The 26489-nt window shown below is 43.0% G+C and overlaps 1 protein-coding gene across 8 annotated transcripts in view; it reads left to right on the top strand.

The window, feature by feature from the left end:
* fam185a (family with sequence similarity 185 member A) overlaps positions 1–26489 on the top strand; it is an 85509-nt gene that overhangs the window by 2729 nt on the left and 56291 nt on the right. For 6 of the 8 annotated variants that reach the window (XM_078553265.1, XM_078553267.1, XM_078553266.1 and 3 more), the window contains exon 3: positions 15101–15193. The exons of the other annotated variants lie outside the window; for them this stretch is intronic. In XM_078553265.1, coding sequence (XP_078409391.1) covers positions 15101–15193 — 93 coding nt within the window. The remainder of the gene's footprint in view (positions 1–15100; positions 15194–26489) is intronic. 8 annotated transcript variants of the gene reach the window in all.

The following is a 26489-nucleotide window of genomic DNA, read 5'->3' as shown; positions in this document are numbered from 1 at the left end:
AAACAAGCAGTAGTTTCATGGAACATATAGAGATTAAAGAGGAGGAGGTGCTTGCTGCCTTACAGTGAATAAAGGTAGATAAATCCCCCGGGCCTGACGTGATATTCCCTCGGACCTTGAGGGAGACTAGAGTAGAAATTACAGGGGCCCTGGCAGAAATATTTAAAATGTCCTTAGCCACAGGTGAGGTGCCGGAGGATTGGAGGGTAGCTCATGTTGTTCCGTTGTTTAAAAAAGGCTCCAAAAGTAAACCAGGTAATTACAGGCCAGTGAGCCTGACCGTCAGTAGTAGGTAAATTATTGGAAGGTGTTCTGAGAGATTGGATATATAATTATTTGGACAGCTAAGGGCTGATTAAGGATAGTCAGCATGGCTTTGAGCGTGGTAGGTCGTGTTTAACGAACTTTGTAGAGTTTTTCGAGGAGTTTACCAAGAAAGTAGATGAAGGAAAGGCTGTGGATGTTGTCTACATGGACTTTAGTAAGGCCTTTGACAAGGTCCCACATGGGAGGTTAGAAGGTTCAGACACTTGGTATCCATGGAGAGGTTGTAAACTGGATTCGAAATTGGCTGTGTGGGAGAAGACAGAGAGTGGTAGTGGATGATTGCTTCTCAGACTGGACGTCTGTGACTAGTGGTGTGCCTCAGGGATCTGTACTGGGACCATTGTTGTTTGTTGTCTATATCAATGATTTGGATGATAATGTGGTGAATTGGATCAGCAAGTTTGCTGATGACACTAAGATTGGACAGCGAGGAAGGCTTTCAAAGCTTGCAGAGAGATCTGGACCAACTGGAAAAATGGGCCAGAAAATGGCAGATGGAATTTAATGCAGAAAAGTGTGAGGTGTTACATTTTGGAAGGTCAAACCAAGGTAGGACATACACAGTAAATGGTAGGGCACTGAGGAGTGTGGAGGAACAAAGGGATCTGGGAGTTCAGATACATAATTTCCTGAAAGTGGCGTCACAGGTAGACAAGGTTGTAAAGAAAGCTTTTGGCATACTGGCCTTCATAAATCAAAGTATTGAGTATAGGAGTTGGGATGTTATGGTGAGGTTGTATAAAACATTGGTGAGGCCAACTTTGGAGTATTGTGTGCAGTTCCGGTCGCCCAACTACAGGAAGGATATCAGTAAGATTGAGAGAGTGCAGAGAAGATTTACTAGGATGTTGCCGGGTTTCAAGGAGTTGAGTTACAGGGAAAGATTAAACAGGTTAGGACTTTATTCCTTGGAGCGTAGAAGAATGAGGGGAGATTTGATAGAAGTTTACAAAATTGTGAGGGGTATAGACAGAGTAAATGCGAGTAGGCTCTTTCCACTTAGATTAGGAGAAATAAACACGAGAGGACATGGCTTTAGGGTGAAAGGGGAAAGGTTTAGGGGGAACATTAGGGGGAACTTCTTCACTCAGAGAGTGGTGAGAGTGTGGAACGAGCTACCATCTGACGTGGTAAATGCGGCTCACTCTTAAGTTTTAAGAATAAATTAGATAGATACATGGATGGGAGAGGTCTGGAGGGTTATGGACTAGGTGCAGGTCAATGGGACTAGCGGAATAATATTTTGGCACAGACTAGAAGGGCCGAATGGCCTGTTTTCTGTGCTGTAGTGTTCTATGGTTCTATATAAAATTTGGCATTAGGCCTCATGAGATATAGGACAGGTGATCACCAAAAATGTAGATTTTTGGGAGCATCTTACAGGATGAGAGAGTGACAGAGAAGTTTAGGGAGAGATTTCCAAAGCTTGGGGCCAAAGCAGGTAAAGGCACAGATGCTAGTGGTGGTGTGATTCAAATCTAAGATGTGCACGAGACCAGAATTGGAGGAGAGCTGAAAAGAGGCGTAGCAGACTTGTGTTGGTGCAGCAAGTAATGATGGATTAATTGGAGCCCTGGCTGTTCATATGAAGATATCAGTAATATAAAAATTTATGCCTGTTTGTGTGAGGAATAATCCTTGGCTGGTACTGGATTACTATATCTGGATTGCTATTGAGAACAAAATAAGACGCTAATGTCTCTTACCACAATGAGAGATGTTTGCCATTGGACCCACAGCAGATACCTGCTGAACAGTTTTAAGAATTAATATGATAGATTTCCTTTAGCCTTCTAGTCAGTAAAGGTTGGGAGGGTGATTTCCTGGAGATGTCTTACTTTAATGTTCATAGGGTCCAATTTAGGGCACAAATGCCCCAGGAAATTTTGACGTAACATAAATGACTTTAGCAACGCGCAGTGTTCACAATACAAATGGATTTTGAAAACCTAATTCTTTTATATTTAAATACCCAAACAGTTAGTTATATGCTACGTCTGTATATGTCTGAAGTTTGTGCTTGATGTAGATTGTATGTGAGGGAAACATGTTAGAGTATTAGCCATTGACTGAGCCTCTACTGATTTACACTTCTGCTTATTCATTCTAACTAGAAAATCATAAAAGTTTGGAATAAATTGGCAATGGTGAGATTGGTGTACAAAATATACATGTACATTGCTGATCTTGCTGCTGAAGAAAATTTTACCGCAAGGATTTCTCCTTGGACAAGTGGCAGACAATTTTAAAAATATGTAGGGCAGGATTTTCTGCTCCCTCCTGTGGCGGGTGTCATGTGGGAGTGGAAGATATCACGGGATCGAAAAAATCAGCTTTATGTTGTTGTAAAAACAGTTTCCGATGGTCAGCTCTGAATCTTAATGGTGGTGCGCATTTCCCGCTACACCATATTGGGAACACGATTTGAATGTCATTAACACTTATTAGAAAGGACCCTTGCTGGAATCACCTCTCCACGCTGCATCAATAAGCCACACCGTCATCTAATTAGACCAATGTGTTTCACAACCATATATAAGTGACGTGCACTTGACGACCTGTGAGGTTTGTTTGCCAACCTTGCATCGTGTAGTGCTCGCAGCACCTCGGACTCTGCAGCAGGCTTCGTGGGCAGCACCACATCGCTTTCAGAAGGCTTTCAGAGGCAAGGCTCTATGTACCAGACCAGCAGTAAGGCGGGGGTGGGTTGTAAAGTACAGCAGGATGAGGGGTCAGCAGGGGAGGGGGTGCCGAGGTGAGGGGAGAAAGACCAGACCCAGGCAAGGTAAGGGACTGCAGTGGAAGGCCTCGACTTGATGGAGGGAGAATGGGGTAGGTTGCAGTCAGACAAATAACTGGGGGAGTACGGGTGGGGGGAAGCGTCGTCTGGTCCATAATGTGGAGAGAGTCTCTTACAGAAGGACATGAGCAAGTTGGGGCCAGAATGGGAGGTTCATGGAATGAAGAAGCGCTACAATTTACATTGCTGAGCTTGCAGAGACTGTCCTTGCCCCAGTCCATTGGGGAGGGAGGGCATGTCAGACCAGTGTCAGTGGGGCCCAGCATGTGCGCAGGTTGTGGTAGTAACTTAATGGGTGTTGGTCTGGGGGCGGGGGTGTCTCTGGCCTAACACTGGGCTGCAGATGGCACACTCACAGGGTAGGCATCTGCAGCTGTGGATGGGGACAAAGTAATGTAGGGGCACTTGAACGTCTCAATGGGTGGGGGGTGTAGTCACTGTGCAATAGGCAATAGGCCTCAAGGTGAGAAGGGGTAAGGCCTACATGGGGCATAGGCACATCCATCTTAAATGATTCAGAGAGTAATACATGGATATTCATCACCATCAAAATGGGATTAAGGATTACAGGGGAGGGAAACTCTTTCGAGTTATCAACAGTCACAGATTGCAACTCTTTCGAGTACAATCACAGTACTTGGTTTCCGGGAGTGGGACATGAACCCACAACCCTCTGATTCAAACAAGGGAGGGAAACCTGAACATTATGCTCCTCCAGGACAATGGGAGGGGTTTCCACAGACAGACAAGGAGGGTCCAAGTTGTTTTGGTAGTGAATGCTCAGCCCCACCATCTTGAAACCTGAATTGATGGTGCAGCAGAAATTAAAAATGACAAAACTCTGGGCAGGGCTCTGAGGGCCTCAAGGAAGTGTGCTGCACTGCACAAGGGGGGCTGATTAAAGGGGCATCCAACTGAACTGGGTATTACCAAATGAGGAGAGATGCAGAGCTGAAAAATGTTAGGAGCCTTTCAGTGACAATGCAGGGAATCAGGAGAGTTAAGCAACGAAGCTCATTCATGTGTGCCTAATCTTGAATCCTGCCACTAATTGATCTCCCTGTAATAAGCACTTGTTCTAAGAGTGGAAATTCCTCAGAGTGAGAATGGAGTCAAGAGCAATTGGATGACTGGACAAGCTGCAGTTGTGGGTTAAAAGCAGGAGGTCAGAAATAAAAACAAAAAGCTAAAAGCTACTGCGGATGCTGGAAATCCAAAACAAAAACAGAATTACCTGGAAAAACTCAGCAGGTCTGGCAGCATCGGTGGAGAAGAAATCAGTTAACGTTTCGAGTCCTCACGACCCTTCGGCAGAACTGAGTATAGTTAGGAGAGAGGTGAAATATAAGCTGGTCTAAGGTGGGGGGGGGGGGGGAGAGAGAAGTTGAGGGTGGGGTGATTGTGGGGATAAGCAAGCAGTGATAGGAGCAGACAATCAAAAGATGTCACAGACAAAAGGATCAAAGAGGTGTTGAAGGTGGTGATATTATCTAAGAAAAGTGCTAATTAAGAATGGAAGGCAGGATACTCAAGGTACAGCTCTAGTGGGGGTGGGGTGGAAAGACTAACAAAGTTTTAGTTTTAGATTTAAAAATAATGGAAATAGGTGGGAAAAGAAGAATCTATATAAATTATTGAAAAAAAAGGGGAGGGGGAAGAAACGGGGTGGGGATGGGGGAAGGGGGAGTTTAAGATCTAAAGTTGTTGAATTCAGTATTTAGCCCGGAAGGCTGTAAAGTGCCTAGTCGGAAGATGAGGTGCTGTTCCTCCAGTTTGCGTTGGGCTTCACTGGAACAATGCAGCAAGCCAAGGACAGACATGTGGGCAAGAGAACAGGGTGGAGTGTTAAAATGGCAAGCGACAGGGAGGTTTGGGTCTTTCTTGCGGACAGACCGCAGGTGTTCTGCAAAGCGGTCGCCCAGTTTGCGTTTGGTCTCTCCAATGTAGAGGAGACCCCACCCCGTTTCTTCCCCTCCCCCCTTTTTTTTCAATAATTTATTTAGATTCTTCTTTTCCCACCTATTTCCATTATTTTTAAATCTAAAACTAAAACTTTGTTAGTCTTTCCACCCCACCCCCACTAGAGCTGTACCTTGAGTATCCTGCCTTCCATTCTTAATTAGCACTTTTCTTAGATAATATCACCACCTTCAACACCTCTTTGATCCTTTTGTCTGTGACATCTTTTGATTATCTGCTCCTATCACTGCTTGCTTATCTCCACAATCATCCCACCCTCAACTTCTCTCCCCCTGCCCCCCCCACCTTAGACCAGCTTATACTTCACCTTTCTCCTAACTATACTCAGTTCTGCCGAAGGGTCATGAAGACTCGAAACATTAACTGATTTCTTCTCCACCGATGCTGCCAGACCTGCTGAGTTTTTCCAGGTAATTCTGTTTTTGTGCAGGAGGTCAGAATCTTGGCACTGGCAGATTCACATATGGAAACCCTCAACCTTCCCTGAAATAATCTCACTCCCTCACTAAACATTTGCCCTCATCTGTATTCCATTATGTGTAGTCTTATATAATGGGTGGAGTATTTTCTTTGAAATGGACATTGTGCTGTCCAGGATTTCAGTGGGCAATAGCTGTTGACACTGGTATTAAGCCCTTGAATCTGCAGTTATTCATGAGTGATGGACAGTAATAGGACTTTTGGAGGCTGATGCTCAATCATGTTTCCTTCTCATGGATCCTGCAGAGAGGATACCTTCAGGAAGATGGAGACTGCATTTATTGCGGCCTGCGTAATCGCGTAAAGGCAAGAGAGAAAGCAGAGAAGATTGTGATGGTGGCGCCAGGCTCGCCAAAGGGAGGAGCTTCATCCTGATGAGCAAGCAGCAGGGTGACACAGAGGATGAGGCTCAGGGAAAGGTTGCATGTAGACACCTCCTAAGACCGAGGGTCTACAGTGCACGCATGTCCTTATTGCAGATGAGTGAGAGACAGTGTCGCCAAGGCCTCCTCATGTCCAAAGATCTGATGGCTCACATCTGCCACATTCTCCAGGAGTTGATGCCATGGGGACTGGAGGACATCCATTGCCAATGGCTCTGAAAGTCAATGTTGCTCTTAATTTCTACGTGAGTGACTTTTTTTCCAGGGCTCCACTGGGGACCTCTGCGACATTTCTCAAGCTTCCACCCACAAGTGCATACAGAAGGTCACATATGCCCTTTTTGCTAAGGCCCATAACTATGTGCACTTCGCTAGAGATCAAGCTAGCCAGGACGCCTGAGCACTGGGCTTTGCAGCTATTTCTGGATTCCCACAGGCGCAGGGGGCCATCGACTGTGGCCATTAAAGCTCCCTGGCAACAGACACTCCACTATATCAACAGGAAAGTGTTCCACTCAATGTGCAGCCGGCCTGCAACCACAAGAAATAGATCATGTAGGTTTGTGCAAGGTACCCAGGAAGTTGCCACGACTCTTACATCTTGAGTAGATCGCAGATCCCAGACACCTTCAAGGGACCACATAGGATCCAGGGTTGGCTCATTGGTGACAAAGGATACCTGCAAAGGACGTGGCTGATGACACCTGTGTGGTGGCCACAAAATCCAGCTGAAAGAAGGTACAACGATGCTCATACTGCTACCTGAACATTGTTAGAGCAGAGCACCTTGCAGATGTGATTCTGATGCCTAGGCAGATCTGGCAGAGCACTCCAGTACACTCCTCAGAGGGGCTCATGGATCATTGTGGTTTGCTGCACGCTGCATAACCTGGCACTGCAAAGTGGGGTGGACCTGTTAGATGCTGGCATGGAGGAGCTGCACGCCTCATCCGTTGAGCAGGACATCGAAAGGGATTGAGGGCAATGAGGTTGAGCAAGAAGAGGATGCAGGGGAGGAGGTGATAGCAAGGGCCAGCTTAGGCCAGCATGCATGCGAGAACCTCAGCCACCAGATTTCTTGAAGGATGATGAGTAGTTTTGAGTTTCCTCATACAAGTCCCTCCTTTCATGGGCCAACATGAACACCAGCATTGCCATCCCTCTCATTTCAGCCATCCACATTAATCTGAGAGTGGGCAGTTACATATTAGGCTCATCATTGTCCCAATCCTTTGAAGAATGATAGTGATGAACCTTCGGGAGCATATGCCCTTGCTGAGATGAGATGCTAATGGATGAGGCTGTCCCTGCATCACACATCAGAAGCTGCTGCCTCTTCAAGCATGTCTCCAGGATCCAGTCGCGATGTCAGCCTAGAAGAGGCAGGAGCTGTTCCAAAAAAATCCATGGGCTCATAACAATGTACCTTCAGTCTGTCAAAAGTCCTCCAGGAGATCCATCTCCAGTAACAGAACAATGCAGTCTGTGAAACCTCAGTGGTGATACTAAGTTGGCAGTTGTGCCAAGGCAGCCAAAGACATTCCGCAGGTGTTGCTTTGAAATCACTGAGTCCTCAATCTCATCTTCATATCCATCACGTTTATTACCAGCACTCTAAGTTAGGGATGTGGGCCTGCATTTAGCCAGACCTTTTTATAGAGGTGGAGCACCTCAGGATGACCATGTTCACAAACCTGCCTGCCATACATCAAAATGCATCCTCTTTCACACAAACAGTCTTCCCCAATGGCCAGCCCTGGCCCTCGCAAACTCAAATGCTACTACACCATCAAGGTAACACCTCTTTGATAAGAAAGTGCACACATTGGCTTCTTTACATCCTCACTCCTAGCCATTGCTGCCCTCACCATGGTCTTCCCGTCAAGCTAACATATGCCCATCGAGAGCATTCTCAAAGGCTCCATTGACTGCAGCGCGTTACCATTTGCATTCATCATCGCTGACCTCGGTGGGTGTTTAGGTGATGGGAAGCTAAGATGAACGTATAGCCCAGTGTACATTGTGATGAGACCCTTGCGGGTGTAATACAGACAACTGCAAGGTGGGAAATGCTCAATGTTGTACCCTCGAGTGCTAGGACAATAATATGGCTATGATCGGGAGATTTCCAATACATTGAGGTGGCAAGGTGCTCACACTTATTGATGAGCTTAGCAGATGTACACTTGGTGAATTTGCAACGCGCAAGGCAAAAAGGAAAGCGCACGAGCTTTGAGAATGGGCTCCTAGCATGAAAACCCTGCCAGATGACAGTGAGTAAATGAAATTCCTGGAACTGCTCCCCTTCTCCAGGCGCATATCCGCATCTATTCTACATTGCACCTTCACCTTTTCAAGAATTCAGACGAGTCGGGTGAACACCTCAGTCTCAGTCTTACACAGCCAAGAATGAAGATGAGGTGACCCAGCAAATCATGTGAACGAGATGCCTTCCACCAAGAACACTTTACATTGTGGGTGAGGCATCACTGTTTTGGAAATGATGAACGGACACATACTGTGGTGAGATGGATGTAAGTGGAGGTAGGGATCATGGTGTTACACCTGATTGAATACAACACAACACAGCATAAAGAGGAAGCATACACGAGGAGATGTGTAATGGGTGCCTTTCTATTTAGTGTTGAGAAGTATTTCCGTGTGGTAAATACCTATGCCATTGTTACGCTCCTGATATTTCTTTACCACCTTAACCCTACTGCTACATCTTGGTGCATCCCTGACATCCACAGCGGAGGCGGGCAGCCCGCTGATTACTACTCCATGTTTGTGATGACTTTGGGAATCCTCTGGAGGGCTGAGACCTGGAGGGTCCCAGCCTGCTTTGTGTCTTGCTGTGGTGCAGGCGCACCCCCCTTGTCTTGTGGAGCTGGAGGTGATGGAGTCACAGGAAGAGGGGATTGGGATTGGCTGATTGGCTGGACACTCTGAAGTCACCTGGATGGATGGCCCCAGAGAATCCAGTTGTTGGTGGCCCTCCGTATGGGTGTGTGCGGCCCCTGGGCTCACTCCTTGAGGGGACCGCGCAGCTGGAGTGAGATAGCATAGTCACTGCTGGATGCCTACAATGATGGAGTGCAACTCCTGCAGCATCGTAGGTGCAATGTCTCTGGCCAAGGTCTCCATTGCAATTGCCAACCTACCAGTGTTGACCTCAGTATGCTGGCATGCCAGCACTATAACCTCAGTTTGAACGCGGATGGACTCCACCGTACATTGCAATCTGTGGAAAACAACTGACACCCCTTCCTGATATTCCCCTGACTGTCACTGCAGCTTCATCAACTGAGTTAGAACCGAGCCAGAAGGCTCGTCATCTGACTCAGACTCAGCAGAATCCTGGCCTCCAGCAGTCCTCTGAGTGCCGGCAACCTTGGTTGTCCCTGCCTCCGCCTGCTGTGGACTGGATTGTGAGCTGTGCTCACCAGTTTGTGACCCCGAGGCTGCTCTAGAACTAGGTCCCACCGAGGTGTGTATCTGCGCTGGTGGAGGGTGTGGGTGAGTACTGTGACGGGTCTTCTGCATGTGTTTCTACAGAATCATCATCCGTGCTGTCTTCAGGGCTGGACATGAGGGCCTGGCTCCTGGTATCCCTAGGGTGCTTTTGCAGAGGTGCCTATGAAAGAGAGCAGGGAAAATTAGTACATAGCAGGCGATTCAAACCGGACAATGGACTCAATGGCTGCTTTTCCCGCCCACCACAGCACTTAGAGCACAGAGGAAAATCCAGCCCATAGTTGCTTGGTAGTACAAAACCTGAGCATTGCTGAAGAAAGAGACCTGCCGTTGAAGCTTTTCATCTTACACTCATCAGGACAGAATCGTGAAAATACTAAGTCTCAAAGGGAACAACAATTTATTGCTCACTTTATATTGCGCAAACTCATGAAAGTGGCAGCTTTAGGCCCAATCATTCCTGAAAAGTGTCCAGTCTACCTCATATTACCCTGAAAGGTGTCTCAAAAATTTGAGCAATAAGTGAAGCTAGACGTTTCACACTGCTACTATGCAGTAGCAACGCAAGTGGTATTCTGCACTAACAGGATGCTACCATCAAACCAAAAAGATGTTCTTCCTACCACACACAAGTAATTTGGTAAATGAATTTCAGGGCTGATGTGATGCCTGGCATGTAGGCCGTACGTCCCAATGACTGGATCGTATCAAATAGCATGTCCTTTTGGCTGTTTGCAACAGACAAAGTGCTGACCGTACTCAACCAGCCAGTGTTTGCAAAACTCACAACGTAGTGTTCAACATTAGGTGTGATTCCGTGATTGAACAACATCCGTGAATGAACAACGTTTATTAAACTAACAACCCATTTAAGATAAAAGCAAAAAACTGCAGATGCTGGAAATCCAAAACAAAAACAAAAATACCTGGAAAATTCAGCAGGTCTGACAGCATCTGCGGAGAGGAACACAGTTAACGTTTTGAGTCCGTATGACTCTTCAACAGAACTTAGGAAAAATAGAAAAGAGGTGAAATATAAGCTGGTTTAAGGGGTGGGGGGTGGGACAAGTAGAGCTGGATAGAGGGCCAGTGATTTAAGTAATTGAACCAATTTAAGATTATCATTCGGGCTCGCAATGAGGCTCACTTACATGTGCTGGAAGCTACAAAGGGTCCTGTCCTTTGCAAGCAGAAAGAACATGTCCATGTGTTGCACCTATTTCAACTAAACAAAAGCTTATGGGACAGCGATTCTCAGGTTCATTCCCCATTGCAATGCCTTGACCAATTAGAGTCAACTTGCCTGGTTTGAAATTAAACAAAAGCTTGGCAATTAACTGTTCCCTGATTCTTTCTCCATGGCAAGACTCTACCAATCAGAGCCCACCTGCTAACCTATTAGCACCCTCTCTTACAGCATAAATTTGGTGTTCCCTTTGAGATTTGGTATTCTTGAGATACTGTCCTGATGAATGCAAGATGAAAAGCTTCAACAGCATGTCTTATTTTCAGCAATAAAAAGAAATATATGGACTATTATGGGAATGTACTTGATACTGAAAGCACTGCTTCGAAATGAAGTTTAAGTTTATCAGGAATAGTTCAAATGTGAGATCAATTAGGTCACCTGTTAATTGATTTAAACGAAGTACCCCAGAGTACATTCACACAGGACTGGCTTCTTGAGCAAAGCAAAACCAAAATTACAGGAATTTACCACAAGGGGGCATGGTTAACGAAGAATAGGTATAAAATTTGTATCAAATTGTTTAAAAATCGCATTCTTGGCTGATAATTATGTTGGATTATTCCACTTAGTAGAATGTTTTCAATAAACTTATGATTTATAGCATATACCTTTACCAATCAGAGTCCACTTGCCAACCAATCAACACTCTCTTCTCATATAATATAAATTGTTGTTCCCTTTGCATTTGGTATTGTTGCAAATTGTCCTGATGAGTGTAAGACGAAGAGCTTTGGCAAACAATGTCTTTTTTTTAAACAAGATATTGTTAAATATGTATATGTGTGTTATCATTGGTAACTTAGTATATGTAATGATGTAGGTTGACAAAGGTGGTTTGGCTCTTGCTTCTCTCATTTTGTCATAGGTTTGCCCACTCAAACTGCCTTTGTAACTTTCTGCTCCCATCTACACAATTTACTGTGTTTCTTAACTTAGTGTCACCTATAAACTTGGATATTAAACTCTCTATTCCTTCATCATTAGAAAGCTAAGAAGTTGAGGCCCCAGTTCAGATCCCTGGGGAATGTCATTGTTGCACCCCATTAATCTCAAAACAAACCTTTTTATCCTTGCTATCTCTGTGCTACCTCCCAACCACTTTCCAACTGGCTTCACGATGTTCAGTCCAACTCCATGCACTTTTGCTAACAATATCTTTTGTGGAACTATGTTAAATACCTCCTGGAAGTCCATATCCAGCCGCATGTAATGATTTCCTTACAAACCTAAATACTCTCCATCCTGCACTCAAATTCACTTTTAAGATAGAGCAGTCTAACATGCTCTCTTTCCATGATGTGCTGGTTAAGAAATCTATTGTCTACTGCAAGCCTACTTTCAACAGTCACTATGCACGTTGGGATTGTGTAGCTCTACGCACTAAGATTAGCCTTATCAACAATCTTGTAAATAGGGCCCTGGCCATTTTCTCACCTTGCAAGTTTGACACCGAAATAGAGTGCATCAAAGCTATCCTGCAGGACAATGGTTATCCTGATCAGATCATTGTTCACTGTATTGCACAAACTCACAAATGGACCAAAACTGTTGCTTTCAGACCTGACAAAGTTTACCTCAAATTATCCTGGAAAGGCAAAACATCTCAAAATTTTGAGCAACAGGTTAAGCAAGCCTTTTCATGCTACCATGAAGTGGCTACATGAGAGGTTTTTCCTCTAAATACATCCACTAAGGATGCTGCTGTCAGTTCAAAAAGACATTCTGCTTATCCCACAATTGAGCAATATCATGTATGAATTTCAATGCAGGTACGTAGGCCATACGTCTCAGCGAATAGCTGATAGAATCAAGCAGCATGTTCCTTTGGTTGTTTGTAATGGGCAGAGTACAGACCTCCTCAACCAGCCCATACTTGCAAAAATCAAAACAAAACACTTATTGTTAGGTGTGATTCCACGATTAAGCAGCATTTGCTGAGCAATCCTGAGTGCACTAATAACTGCACTTAACAACCAATTTAAGATAAATGGTCAGGCTCATACCGAGGCTCATTTATGCTCGCTAGAAGTGATATACATTTCATACACAGGGATCCATTCTCTGCAAACAAAAGGGGTATGCTCAAGCCTTGTGACTTTATTGAATTGCCCAGTAGCATGGGGAGTCTATAGTTCCCCAATGCTTTCTCCATGGCAACACCTTGACCAGTGTTCACTTGCCAACCAATCAGCACCCTTTTTTCCTGTAGTATGAATTTTGGCATTCTTGCGTTTGTCCTGATGAGTGCAAGAGGAAAAGCTTCAGCGACTTGTCTCTTTTTTCAGTAACCTTTCAAGACAATAGACAGTCCCCTATCCGCCGTACTAGTGACTGCTTTAAAAATAATTTCATCGGATTAGTTACGTATGACCTATTCTTAACAAATCCATGCTGACTTTCTGATTGGCTTGTGATTGTCCAAGTGCTCATTCACTCTATCTGCTTTCAGTAGCTTCCCCAAGCCTGCAGGGCCTATAGTTACCTAGGCTCTCCCTCCTTCCCATCTTAAATAACGAAGTGATATTTTGTAATCCAAAGGTCTAATAGCTGAATCATGAGCTTTGGAAAATTATGATTAAACACCTGCAATTTCCTGTCCTATTTCTCTTAATACCCCGGGGTGTGAACCATCAGATATTGAAAATTTGTCTATCTTAACTCTGGTTATTTTGTCCGATACCATGTTTTTACTTACATTAAGTTCACCAACTTCTGCCCCATGGCTTATTTTTAGGCTCCTGTGTAATGCTGTATTTTGTCCTTTCCAAGTTTGAAAATGGATACAAAGTACTCCTTTAGCAAATTTGCCATTTCCTTATTGCCCATTATACTTGTGTCTACTTCTGTCTTTACATAGGTTCGCTTTCCCTTTTACCACTCTTGCTTAATAAATTTATCACTTTTGCTGTTAGCTTTGATATCCTTTCCAAATATGTTTTCATATTCTCCTTTTTATAATTCTTATTACATCACTTTCTCTGTATTATTTTGCTTTGTATAACTCACAGTTTGCTGGATTTCCACTTCTCCTTTCATTCATCTAAGCCTTTTAGCTTGATCCAGTCTCTTGTCAAAAACAAAAACAGAATTACCTGGAAAAACTCAGCAGGTCTGGCAGCATGTCTGGCAGTATGCTGCCAGACCTGCTGAGTTTTTCCAGGTAATTCTGTTTTTGTTTTGGATTTCCAGCATCCGCAGTAGCTTTTAGCTTTTTGTTTTTATTTCAGTCTCTTGTCAAACTTGTTGACGATGTTTGCTTAACTACACAATTGAAACCTTGCCTTTTAGGGGTATGTACTGGTTTTAAATCATACCAAGTACTACTTTGCATATTTTCCACTGTTTGTAGATTTAGCCATTAATCACGCTGCAGTTTGTTGTGGTCAATTCGTTTGTCATCCCTTGGAAGTTTACCTTATTCTCCTTCTCGTACATAATATTAACTTGAATGATAGTTTTGTCACTATTTGCGAGAGTTTCCCTTAACATAAGATTATTAACTCATTCTGGCTCAGTACCCTTTATGCTCTCATTCACCTCTCTCTCCTCACCTCTTGCACTTTTCTCCCCTCACCTGACAATTTTCTTATTTGAAATGAGAAGTGCCAAATTCTGTACTACTTCCATACTTAATCCACTTCTCCTTTCCACCCGCATGAACCCCAGTGCCCAACAGCTGAAACTTAAGTGTGCTGTTTTATTTTTCAGTTGTTTTCACGCAGTGCTACAATTAACCTTCCTTATGTGCAAGGGACCAGAAGCATCCACTGACTAGTCAGATGTTGATTCTACTGAACGTAACACTCCTTGGAATCATAGAAACTTGCAATAAAAGAGGTCATTTGGCCCGATGCGTCTGTGCTGGTTTCATGTTCTTGAGCTTCTGAGATTCATACTTAATTCTTAACCATTTTGTGGTTTATTTTTCCTTTTAATTTGAAAACTTTTTTATCCTGTCAATGTCTTCCTAGATGTGATACTCTGATCTCACAAAAAACAAATCAAAACTGCATGGAACAACACCATCTAAACTCCTTGCACCCTACGGGAAGCTGGAATTGTAATTTAGAAGCACTGACATTTTAACAATGTCAAATTTAATTTGGAGTGTTACAATGCCACAAGTATAGTACAGCAAATCAGACCAAACTACTATGTTGAGAAGACATTGGGCATTAGATGTTGTTACAGTGGATGCAGTGGGTTAATTTTAGGCTATGTTCAATTCCTTTTTTCTGATGTGTTAAATCTTAAGGATATCAAGGTTAAAAGCATTGAACTTGTAGGGAACCTAATAGGAAAATTTTATTTAAATTCTAGTTATTCTTTTGGGAATATTGCAGATTTGAAGTCTTTGTTCATGGTGAATGTGTAATTTCTCCTTTTGTTTATTATCCTATTCAGGCTCAAAAAGTCCAAGTCCACAGCAGAGGTGGGAAAGTGACCTGCCTGGGAACAATTTATGGAAATGTAGACATACAGAGCTCTAATAAAGGAGTGAGTTAATGAATCTTTTTTATTTAGCAGCTTTGATAATAGGGTTTTGTGATGTACTTTATGAAGGGATTGGATAAAGTATCACCACATAGTAGACTCATGAGTAAGGTCAGGGTCTGCGGATAAGTAGAGAATGGATAGCTGGCTGGCTGAAAAACAGTGAGTAGGAGGTAAAGGGTGACTATGAACTGAAAGATAAACAAACCCTTCATAAATATTAAAGCCAGGCTGGGAATATGACCATTAAGGGGCATTCAGGATAACATCACAGGTGGTGATAACAAAATGGCAGGAATATTGAATAATTATTTTGCTTCATTATTTACCAGGAGACAGATCAAGTAGACATGACATCAAAAGATGAGATTAGCAATGATGCAACCATATTTACGATAAAAAGAGGGGAAAATAAACTAATCAAACTCAGAAGATAAGCTCAAATCCTGACTCAGACAAATTACATCCATGCATCCTAAATAAATTTAGGGAAGACATAGCAGATCTTCTTCTTCTTCTTCTTCTTGAGTTCTTTGCCTGAAGGCAGGCCCGACTCATAGCCCCACGACTTTCACCATGGGTAGGGCAAGGAGGCAGCTCCTGAATTCATCCCAGCCAAAATAGGAACTTGAACCCCATGCTATTGGCATCAATCCGATCCATGTTGGCCACCTAGCCAACTGAGCTAAGTTGCTATAGCAATATATGTTTTTACATGCATGGTGTAGCCTGGAGCTATGGATAGTCGTAGTAGAGGTTCCAATTTCTTTCCAGTACATGGCTGACCAGGAATCTCTTCCACTCTTACCACTGGCCATTGGTGTATGTTGGAAGGAATTACAAGTTGATACTCAACCTGTTTGGCTGTATTATGAACACAGTTTCCTTGGCTATCAAGTCTTGGAGTGGGTCTTGAACCTGGAGCTTCTGGCCTAGAGGCAGTGATACTACCCACTACACCACAAGACTTCCCTCGAGGCTCTATTTCGCACATGTTAAAAATTTATTAGAAAAAGATATGCCAGAGGCCTGGTGGATAGCTAACATTAAGTCTATATTTAAGAAGGGAGATAGAACATGTCCAGAAAACTATAAGAAAAGAAAGAAAAATATAATGAGCTTTCAGCATATATTTCAAAGGAACGCCTTGTTTGACCAACTTCTTAATTCTTTGAGGAGGTAACAGAGAGTAAATAATGGTAATATAGTTAATGTAATATATCTAGATCTTTAAATAGCCTTGGATAAGGTACCACCACTAATGAGTAAGGTTAGAGCATGGGGACAAGTAGAGAATGGATAGCTGGCTGGTTGAAAAGCAGTGAGTAGGAGGTAAAGGGTTTCTATTCAGAGTGGAAGCACTGGCTGTGATTTTCCACAATTCATTTGATTCGGGAACAGTCACATCAGAGTGGAAGTTGGCAAATGTTGCTCTTTTTTGCAAGAAAGGAGGGAGGGCAAAAACTGGGAACTATAGACCAATTAACCTAACATCAGTTGTCGGGAAAATGCTGGAATCTATTATTAAGGAAGAGTTACTATGTTTTTCTAAATGCATTGTTATGATTAGAACAAGTGAACATGGCTTTAGTAAAAGGAAATCCTGTTTAAAAAAATTATTGGAGTTTTTTGAGGATGTGATTAGTAAGGTAGATGAAGGGGAACCAGTAGATGTAGTATACCTGGATTTCCAAAATGCTTTTGACAAGGTGCCACACAAAAGGTTAATGGGCAAGATAAGTGCACATAGAGTTGGAGGTAATATGGATAGATGATTGGGTAATAGGTAGGAAACCGAGAGTGGGCATAAATGGGACAGTCTCAAGTTGGAAGATTAAGAAACTTGTAGAATAGACATATAGTTGGAAAATGAATTCGAACATAGATGTGACATATTACATTTCGGTGAGGGAAAAATAAGCATGTCACAAGTGAGAAGCATAGGAATGGAGTAGGAATCCTAGTAAACCATGAGAAACCCAAGAACATGAAAACCAGCACAGACATGATGGGCCAAATGGTCTCCTTTATTGTAAGTGGATGGTACTGAATAGTGGAGTACCGCAAGGGTCAGTACTGGGGCCTCAGTTATTTACGATCTATATTAATTACTTAGATGAAATGACTGAGTAATGTATCTAAGTTTGCTGATGATACAAAGCTAGATGGAAAGGTAAGCTTTGAGGAGGACATAGAAGCTGCAAAGAGATATAGACAGGTTAAGTGAGTGGGCAACAAGATGGCAGATGGATTATAATATGGGGAAGTGTGGAGTTATTCACTTTGATTGAAAGACTAGAAGAGCTGAATATTTTTTAAAAGGCAAGAAACTTGTAAGAGTTGATGTTCAAAGCAACTTGGGTGTGCTCATACAAGGAATGCAAAAAGTTAACATACAGGTTACAGCAAGCCATTAGGAAGGCACGTGGCATGCTGGCCTTTATTGCAAGGGTATTGGAGTACAATAATAAATAAGTCTTGCTAGAGTTGTACAGGGTTTTGTGGAGACCACACCTGGAGTACCATATGCAGTTTTGGTCTCCATATTTAAGAAAAAATATACTTGCAGTGGAGGCAGTGCAATGAAGGTTCACTAAATTGGGAGTTGTCTTATGATGAGAGGCTGAGCAAATTGGGTCTTTTTCTCTGGAGTTTGGAAGAATGACGGGTGAAGTCATTGAAACGTACAAGTTTCTGAAGGGGCTTAATAGGGTAGACCCTAAGAGATTGTTTCCACTGGCTAGGGAATCTAAAATGCAGGAGCAGAATCCCGGGTTAAGGGGACAGTAATTTTAGCTGAGGAGAAATTACTTCACTCAAAGGGCTGTGAATCTTTGAAATTCGCTGCCCCAGAGGGTTGTGGATGCTTCATCATTGAATACATTTAAGGCTGGGTTATACAGACAGATTTTTGATGTCTCAGGGAATCGAGGGTATAGGGAATAGGTAGGGAAATGGAGTCGAAGCCCAAGATCAGCCATGATCGTATTGAATGGCGGAGCAGGCTCGACGGGCCATATGGTCTACTCCTCCTATTTCTTGTCTTCGTGTGGTATAGAGTCCCAAAAAGATCAGTGCTGGGAACACCATTGTTCACAATTTATATTAACAGTTGACATTGGAATCAAAAACAAAATTTCTAAATTTGCAGACAACGCCAAATTGGGATGGATAGTCAACATCGAGGAGGATCATAACAAATTACGAGAAAACATTTAGAAACTTGTAGAATGGGCATATAATTGACAAATGAATTCGAACATAGATCGATGTGACATATTACATTTTGGTGAAGGAAAAATAAGCATGAGATGTGATAAGTGAGATGTGACATCTCACTTAGAAAATGAAAATCCGGATTGGGTAGAGGAACAAATACACAAATCACTAAAAATTATGATGCACATCAGTAAGGCCACAATGAAAGCAAACTAAGTGGATAGGGTTTGTTTTTAGAGGGATAGAATTGAAAAGTAGAGAAGTTACACTAAACTCATATCTAAACTTGGTTAGATTACACTTGGTCACCATCTTATAAAAAAGATATAGAAACACTGGCAAGGATGCAAAAACGATTTACAAGGATGATACCAGAACTGGGGTACATGGGAGATGTTTGTGAGGGTTAGTACCGTCGACCCACTGCCAAGCCCCACATCCACTTTAAGAGGAATGTGGGTAGGGGAAACCGGTGTTCCATAACTCTCCAACTCTCACTTATGACTCCCAAGTAGCTGGTTGTGCACACCAACTGTCATACCCTGGGATCGTGAATTGGCAGTAATGCATAACTAAGTGAGGAGCCCTTCAGCTTCAGCGGGTGTTGGGGATATCACCCCTTTAAATGTGTATGAAGAGTGAGAACGGTGGAAGAGGCAAAAGAGTTCTACAAGTTAACAGAACAATAGCTCAAGGCGGAAACCAGCAAGGTGTGACACATCCAAGGGCAGCCGTGGCACTTACTAAGGCAATGTGGCCAATCACCTATGATGAGTTTGGGATCTCACACATTGAGCCCCATTATTAGTCATGGAAAATCACAGTCAAAGAATAGGAGTTACGAAAGAGGTTGGAGCCCCTGCAGCTGATTCTGTTGTAAGTAACGACAGAGAGGGAGACACCCTTGCCCAATGAAGTAACTAATTTATGGCCAAAACATCCAAAACAAAAACAGAATTACCTGGAAAAACTCAGCAGGTCTGGCAGCATCGGCGGAGAAGAAAAGAGTTGCCGTTTCGAGTCCTCATGACCCTTCAACAGAACTCTTGTGCTGTTCTGTTGAAGAGTCATGAGGACTCGAAACGTCAACTCTTTTCTTCTCCGCCGATGCTGCCAGACCTGCTGAGTTTTTCCAGGTAAATTTATGGCCAAGTTGACCTAAACTCAAGAGATGTCAGCTTCAATGCAGGAGGTAGCTTCATGAGAACAGGAATGTGGAATATAAGGACTTTATACCAGGCAGGAAAGGTTGATATTTGCATTCAAGTAATGGATGCACACAGTATTGAACTTACTAGCAACTTGCAGAAGTCAAATGGAGAAGAAGAATCATATGCTTTACTTGGGAAGTGAGAAGCGTAGGAATGGAGTAGGAATCCTGGTAAACAAAAGATGCAAGAGATCAGTTCAAGGTTACAGGCCAGTTTCAAAGAGTGATCATGATTAAGATTGGAGAAAAGTCTTTTGATTTGGTTGACATAAAAGTTTATGCCCTGACACAAGATCACAGTGTGCAGGAAATAGAGGGATTTTATGATCACATCCTGAAGAGTTATGATCAAATCAAATTAACTGATGTGGTAATTCTAATGGGCGACTTAAACACTAAAGCCGGTGAAGAAATGTCAGGACCGCATGTTGGTCAATATGGCCGTGGATCAAGAAATTAAAGAGAGAGACTGATACAATTTTGTCAAGCCAATGATATGATGATGGCAAGCAACTTTCATACGCAACAAACTGCCCACTTGGAGAAGTCCAGGCAATGTGTACAATAAGTCCAAATTAAAGTTGTAGTTGCGTTACTGAAAATTGCGACTGAAAATCATGAAACAACTTTAAGTGAATCATAGGTTCCCATAGGAATCAATGTTAAAGCTGGAGTTGGATTCCTTTGTATTTTCCAGACAAGAAACGCCCAACGTACAAGTTTAAATATTGTAATGTACATGTGTAGCCATAGCTGGAGTAACTTACAAACTAAAATAAATCACTGAATATAATAGCAATACTGTATAAATTCAAATTAGGTACGCAAAATTACCCAAACAAGCCCTGAGTAGCGCAACTTCTGTGCCTCACCTGCAGCACTCCTAAAACTCATCATAATGTTTTGCTTGCTTTCCTTTCTCTCTCTCTGTATCTCCCCACCCCTCTCTGTCTCTCCCCACCCCTCTGTCCCTCTTCGTCCCCCCCGTTCTTCCCCCTTCATCCTTACCCCCGCAGCAGCTCAGCGCAGTGACTCGGCAACCCGAGGCTCTGGCCAACTCCCGGTACAAGGTTACACATGGGCTAGGAGCCTGGTCTTCTTCCTGACGGTCTACAGGCAGTCAAGCCCCTGCCCTGTGCTGCAGTTTGAGCCCAGAATTGTCATTAATTGAACAGGGGACCCTGCTTGCTCCCTCTCTTCCCCCTCCCAGTTACTTCATTACCCGATCGGTGGTCAGCAGCTTGCCATCCTGAGCCGCCATGGCACTGCTGTGAGTGGTGGTGACTGTCACAGCCCAGCCTCTGGGCCGGGCTCCCTACCTTGAGCTCCTGCTCCCATGGTCTCGGGCCTCGCTGTCTCCCCTCAGCCTGGGCCTCTGGTGATGGTGGCGTTAGGACATTAGAACATGGCAGTAGCTGGCCCAGAGTGCAGCGTGAGGGGTTGTGAAGGGCCAGAGTGCAGGTGATGTAAGAACAAGATTGGCGACAAATGGGAAAAACAAACCCTGAAGAATAAATAATGTAAAGATGAAGCAATGTTAAGCGGGTAGACTTAAAGCGACTTGAGGAGACTTAACTGTATAGAAATCAAATAGATTGTGTGATGGTGAAACAATGTTTTAGAAACAATATAAAGTGCATTCATAAGTATTCCAGCATGGATATAAATTCAGATCATTGTCTCCTTGTGGCAAAATTTAAGATGAAACTGAAAACATCAAAAAAGAAATAGATGTGTGCGACCTTTTAGATCTTGACATGTTGAAGAATGAGAATATCTGAGAGGAATTCACTCTTAAAGTAAAAAAACAAATAGGAAGGTCTCAGGATTGAGGAAACAGAACAAGCAAAGGTCTCAGAACCAGAAATAGAAAGCAAATGGTAACATATGAAAGAGAGCATACAGCATGCTGCAAAGGAAAAAAAGAGACTAGGAGTGGATGACCAATGAGATACTAGCAATGATGATAGAAAGAGGGAAGAAAAGAAAACACCTGTGTGTGATGAAATTGAAAATAAAGAATGCATGTAGGCAGGCTAAAGAGAAATGATACAATGAGACTGAAGTATTGGAGTGATGAAGTATTGGAGCTGGAAGGAAATCACAAAATGAGAGTTATGCACTAGAAGATTAAATTTTTGACAGAAAAAAGGGATAACAAATAGTGGGTGCATAAAAGATGGTAAAATATTATTTGAAAGGGATGCAGCAGCAAAAAGATGGACAGAATATATAAGTGAACTGTACGATAATCCAAATCAAGATAGTCCTCGAGATATTTGGAGACAAATGGAGGACCAAACATCATGATTTCAGAAGTAAAGAATGCTTTGAAATTGATGAGTACAGGAAAAGCTCCAGGCACAGATGAAGTAACAACAGAACATCTAAAAGCCCTTGGAGAACAGAATTAGAAGTGATAACAGAAATTTGTGATCAAATTTATGCCTAAGGATACATTCCAAGTGACTTGAGACATTCACTATTTGTTAAGTTACCTAAGAAACCTAAAGCAAAGGAGTGCAATCAACTTAGAACTATAAGCTTAATGAGTCATCTCATTAAACTGATTTTGAGAATCATAACAGAAAGAAATAATATATTTGAAGCAGTAATTAGTGACACGCAGTCTGGATTTAGACCTGGGGGAGGAACAAGAGATAGAATATTTAACCTAAGAACAATCTTCAATAAATATCTAGAAATAAACAAGAACATGGGCTTTTTCATAGTCTGTGAAGCATTTGACTGTGTTTATCACCATAAGTTAATACTGTAGATGTGATGCTGAAATGTGACATTGGCAGTAAAGATGAGAGATTTATCCAAAGCTTATATTGGGACCAAACAGTGAGTTTCAGGTGAGAAGATAGACAGACATATTTCAAGTGAAGAGAGGAGTATGACGAGGTTGTGCACTTTCATCAGAATTATTCAATCTGTACACAGTACAACTATTCAGAGAATTAGATGTACATCCAGGGATAAAAATTGGAGGCGAGAACATAACAAACTTGCGGTACACCGACGACATAGCACTACTTGCAGAATCAGAAGAAGCCCTATAAAATAACATAGATCAAGTAAGATCTAAGTTTAGAATATGGTTTGAGTATGAACACCAAAAAGACAGAAACAATCGTAGTTAGAAGGACTACATTAGAAGAAGCTAGAGCGAAGATTAAAATGGATGGTATCACGCTGGAACACGTAGATAAATGTCTATTTAGGAAAAATGATAAAAGAAGATTGTAGATGTGATGCCAAAATTAGAAGAAGGATGGAGATAGACAAAAATACTTTTGTGAAGATGATGTGTTAACAACAAGGAAACTCAAGCTTGTAACAAAACTCATAAGATGCTACATTCTATCCACTTATCTGTATACCTCAGAAACCTGGACAATAAATAAAGATCTGTAGAAGAAAATAAGAGGCCTTTGAAATGTGGATACTAAGAAGTATGCTAACATTTCCATACACAGAGCAAAAGACCAATAAAGAGGTGCTTGAAATTGCAAGAACAAAAAGAACTTATATTAAAAAAATGACATCCAGAAAAGAAAATGTCTGTATTTCAGCCATTTCATCAGAGCTGAAACGCTACAGAAATCTTTTCCAGAGGATAGCAGAAAGAGGGGTCAACCTAGGTGTAGTTGGATGACAGATGTCAGAGTGGTTGCTGGCGAGCTACAGTGTATGTGTAAGGATGGCGCGAGACAGGCGAGCGTGACATACCAGGATAGCAGATCTCCAGATCAGGGTAGCTACAAGCACCAGCACTGCACAGTTATACCTATCAGGAAAAGATAAACACAGTAAAGTAAAACAGTTCTTTACTGTTAGAGAAAGGCTGAGGGGTGATTGCAGAGATATTTAAGGTTAGGAAAGCTTTGATAGAGTGGAGACAATGTGTGTGTGTTTCCACCTGTGAGGAAGGGCAAAACTAGATACCAATATAAGGTAGTCACCAAGAAATCAAATGGGGAATTTAGAAAAAATATAATTATGCTGGAGAGTGGTGAGAATGTGGATCTCTCTATCAGAGGAAGTAGTTGCAGTGAATAATATAGATGCCTTTAAAACAAAACTAGATAAGCATTTGATGAAGAAGGAAATAAAGGGTTATACTGATCGGTTTAGATGAGGAAGGATGGGTGGAACCTTGATTGGAGCATAAACACTGGCATGGATAACAAAATTTATATGAAAATAGAGACTAGCGCCAGATTTTTAACTGGCAAGGAGAGGGGTGGGTTGGGGTGTTGTGGGCGGGGGGAGGTGGGGGGGTTGGTGGGGCGGTGGGGTGGGGTGGGGGGGTGAGGGATGGTGGGGGGGTGAGGGATGGTGCTTGGAGAGAGGTGGGGTATTAAATCACTGAAAAGTTTGACTTTAACCCTGCATTCTGGCATTAACAGCCAGTGGATGTCTGCATCTAGCTGGGGCCCGTGAGGTGAGAACACAGCGGGGAATTTAATTAAATTGGCGTGCTAGGAAGATGTCAAAACTGTAGTTGACCACAACTTCAACAATTTCAGTGAAAGGCCTATGCTTACAGGATTACTTCTGACAGCCAGCAATCACTACATTGAATGTCACTTTTGACTTTTAGGAGTTACTTTCAAGAGCCTTCGAGTATATGCTCCTTCATATCAACTTCCTTGTTGTAGCCTGTACCTCTGATGAGGACCAAAAGGAGCAGCACCATCAACACCAAAATCAGCAGTTGCCTTCTCCTAATCCACAAACTTCTTCACAAGGCAGAGAGGATGGAAGTAGAGATCCAGTTCCAAGAAGCCAAGACCTCGACTGAGTGTCTAGAGGCTGGGGATCAGCACTCGATCATGTTTGAGCACCAGTGCTTCAGGAGGCCAAGGCTTTCATGACTGGTTCATTGCTGACATCTGCAACCTCCTGGAACAAGACTTCTTTCCCAGTAGTCCTGATGGACATGCATTTCCAGTGGTTCCCAAGGAGGAAGTCCATTCCAGCATTCCCACCCCCCACTCCTGGGTCCTTGCCACTCCCCGAATTTGTGTACTCTCTTTCTGCAAAGAGAGAAAGCAGAGAATTGTGAGGATTAGAAATTGATTGCGTAGGGAGAAGGGAATGGCAACATATGCAGAGAGTGACTGTAAGAGATAGATATGAGATGACACAAAAGATGAGAATGAATGCGAGGGTTGGCTGTGCAGAGGGGATGTGAGGAGGTGCATGGAGAGATGAATGAATGGAGCTGCAAGGTGTGTTCTGAAGAATAATGTGCAGGAGAATACTGTAAAAGGATTGCGGCTTGGGCAGAGTATGAAGTTGGAAGTTTGGTGAGTGAGGGAGTTTGGTAAAGAGGAGAAGCAGGTGCTCCCTACTTCTACCTTTTCAGTCTCTAGCAGTTGGTGAGTTTTCTTCCTTTGTCTCCAAGCTAGGAGAGTGCAACTCAACTCATAAGCCAGTTGGTCAATGAGTAATGTAAATAGATGTATAATAGAAAAATATAGAAGTTTTAAATAACCCTTAACTACCTACAGGAGAAGGAGATGATTGGTGAGTGAGGATCTGTAATTCTACATTCTACTAGCAACTAGTTTAAAAGTAAGGTTAACGCATGACAGGGCTGCTTGGCCAAGTGGAATATGCCTCCTGTGGTATGTGGGAAGTTGTGGACACTTCAGATGGCCTTGATTAACAAGTCTGCAGGAAGTGTCATCAGCTACAGAAACATGAGCTCTGGGTTTCAGAATGTGAGCGGCAGCAGAAGTCACTGTGGCGCTTCCGCGAGGCTGAGAATTAGCGGATAGCATCTTTAGGGAGGTACTCACACTGCAGGTTACAAGCATGCAGGCGGAGATGAAATGGGTGACCACCTGAAAGTCTAGGAGGACCAGGCAGAGTAGTGCAGAAGTCCTTAGACTCTATCTCACTCACAAACTGGTTTTCCATTTTGGGCGCTGGAGAGGGTGATGGTTCCTTCGAGGTTTGGAGCAAGAATCAAGCTTGGGGCACCATGGGTGGCTCAGCTGCACAAGCGGGAATGAAGAAGAGTGGAAGAGAAATAGTGGTAGGGGATTTGATAGCTAGAGGAATAGACAGGCATTTTTGCAGCTGTAGATGTGATTCAAGGATGGTGTTGCTTCCCTGCTGCCAGGATCAAAGATGTCAGAGTGGCTGCAGGATGCTCTTAAGGGGCAGGGTGAATAGCCAGAGGTCGTGGTTCATATTGGTACTGATGACATAGGTAGAAATGGGGATGAGGCCCTAAAAGCAGATCTTGGGAAGCTAGGTAAGACATTAAAAAGAAGGAACTTGGAGAGTAATCTCCAGATTACTTCCAGTGCTGCGAGCTAGTGAGCATAGAAATAGGAGTTTAGACCTGATGAATGCGTGGCTGGGGAGAGGGTGCAGGAGGGAGGGCTTCCTGGACCATTGGGACCGGTTCTGGGGGAGGTGGGACCTGTACAAGCTGGACAGTTTGCACCTCAATGGGACCAAGACCAATATCCTTGCTGGGAGGTTGCTAATGCTGTTGGGCAAGGTTTAAACTAGTTTGACAGGGGGATGGGAAACTGAGGGCAGATTCAGATGGTGCAAAATCAGGAATGGAAATGGAGGGCAGAAAATTAGCGATTGAGTCTGGAAGGCAGAGGAAACAAGGAATAGAAAATGAGAAAAGAGTTTGGCAGTGCTCAAGGGTATATACTTCAATGCAAGTACTATAGTAAATAAAACAGATGAGCTGAGGGCACAGATGGAAACGTGGTGGTATTATGATATAGTTATTACAGAAGAGGGATACGAATGACAGCTCAATGTTCCTGGTTAAAGGGTTTTCACATGAGATAGAGAGGGGGATAAAAATGGTAGAGGGGGTGGTAA

Source organism: Cetorhinus maximus, chromosome 12 (genome assembly GCF_964194155.1).
Source record: "Cetorhinus maximus chromosome 12, sCetMax3.hap1.1, whole genome shotgun sequence".
NCBI classification, from domain to species: domain Eukaryota; kingdom Metazoa; phylum Chordata; class Chondrichthyes; order Lamniformes; family Cetorhinidae; genus Cetorhinus; species Cetorhinus maximus.
The sequence above is the reverse complement of the archived record's forward strand: the minus strand, read 5'-3'. Positions and strand labels throughout refer to the sequence as shown.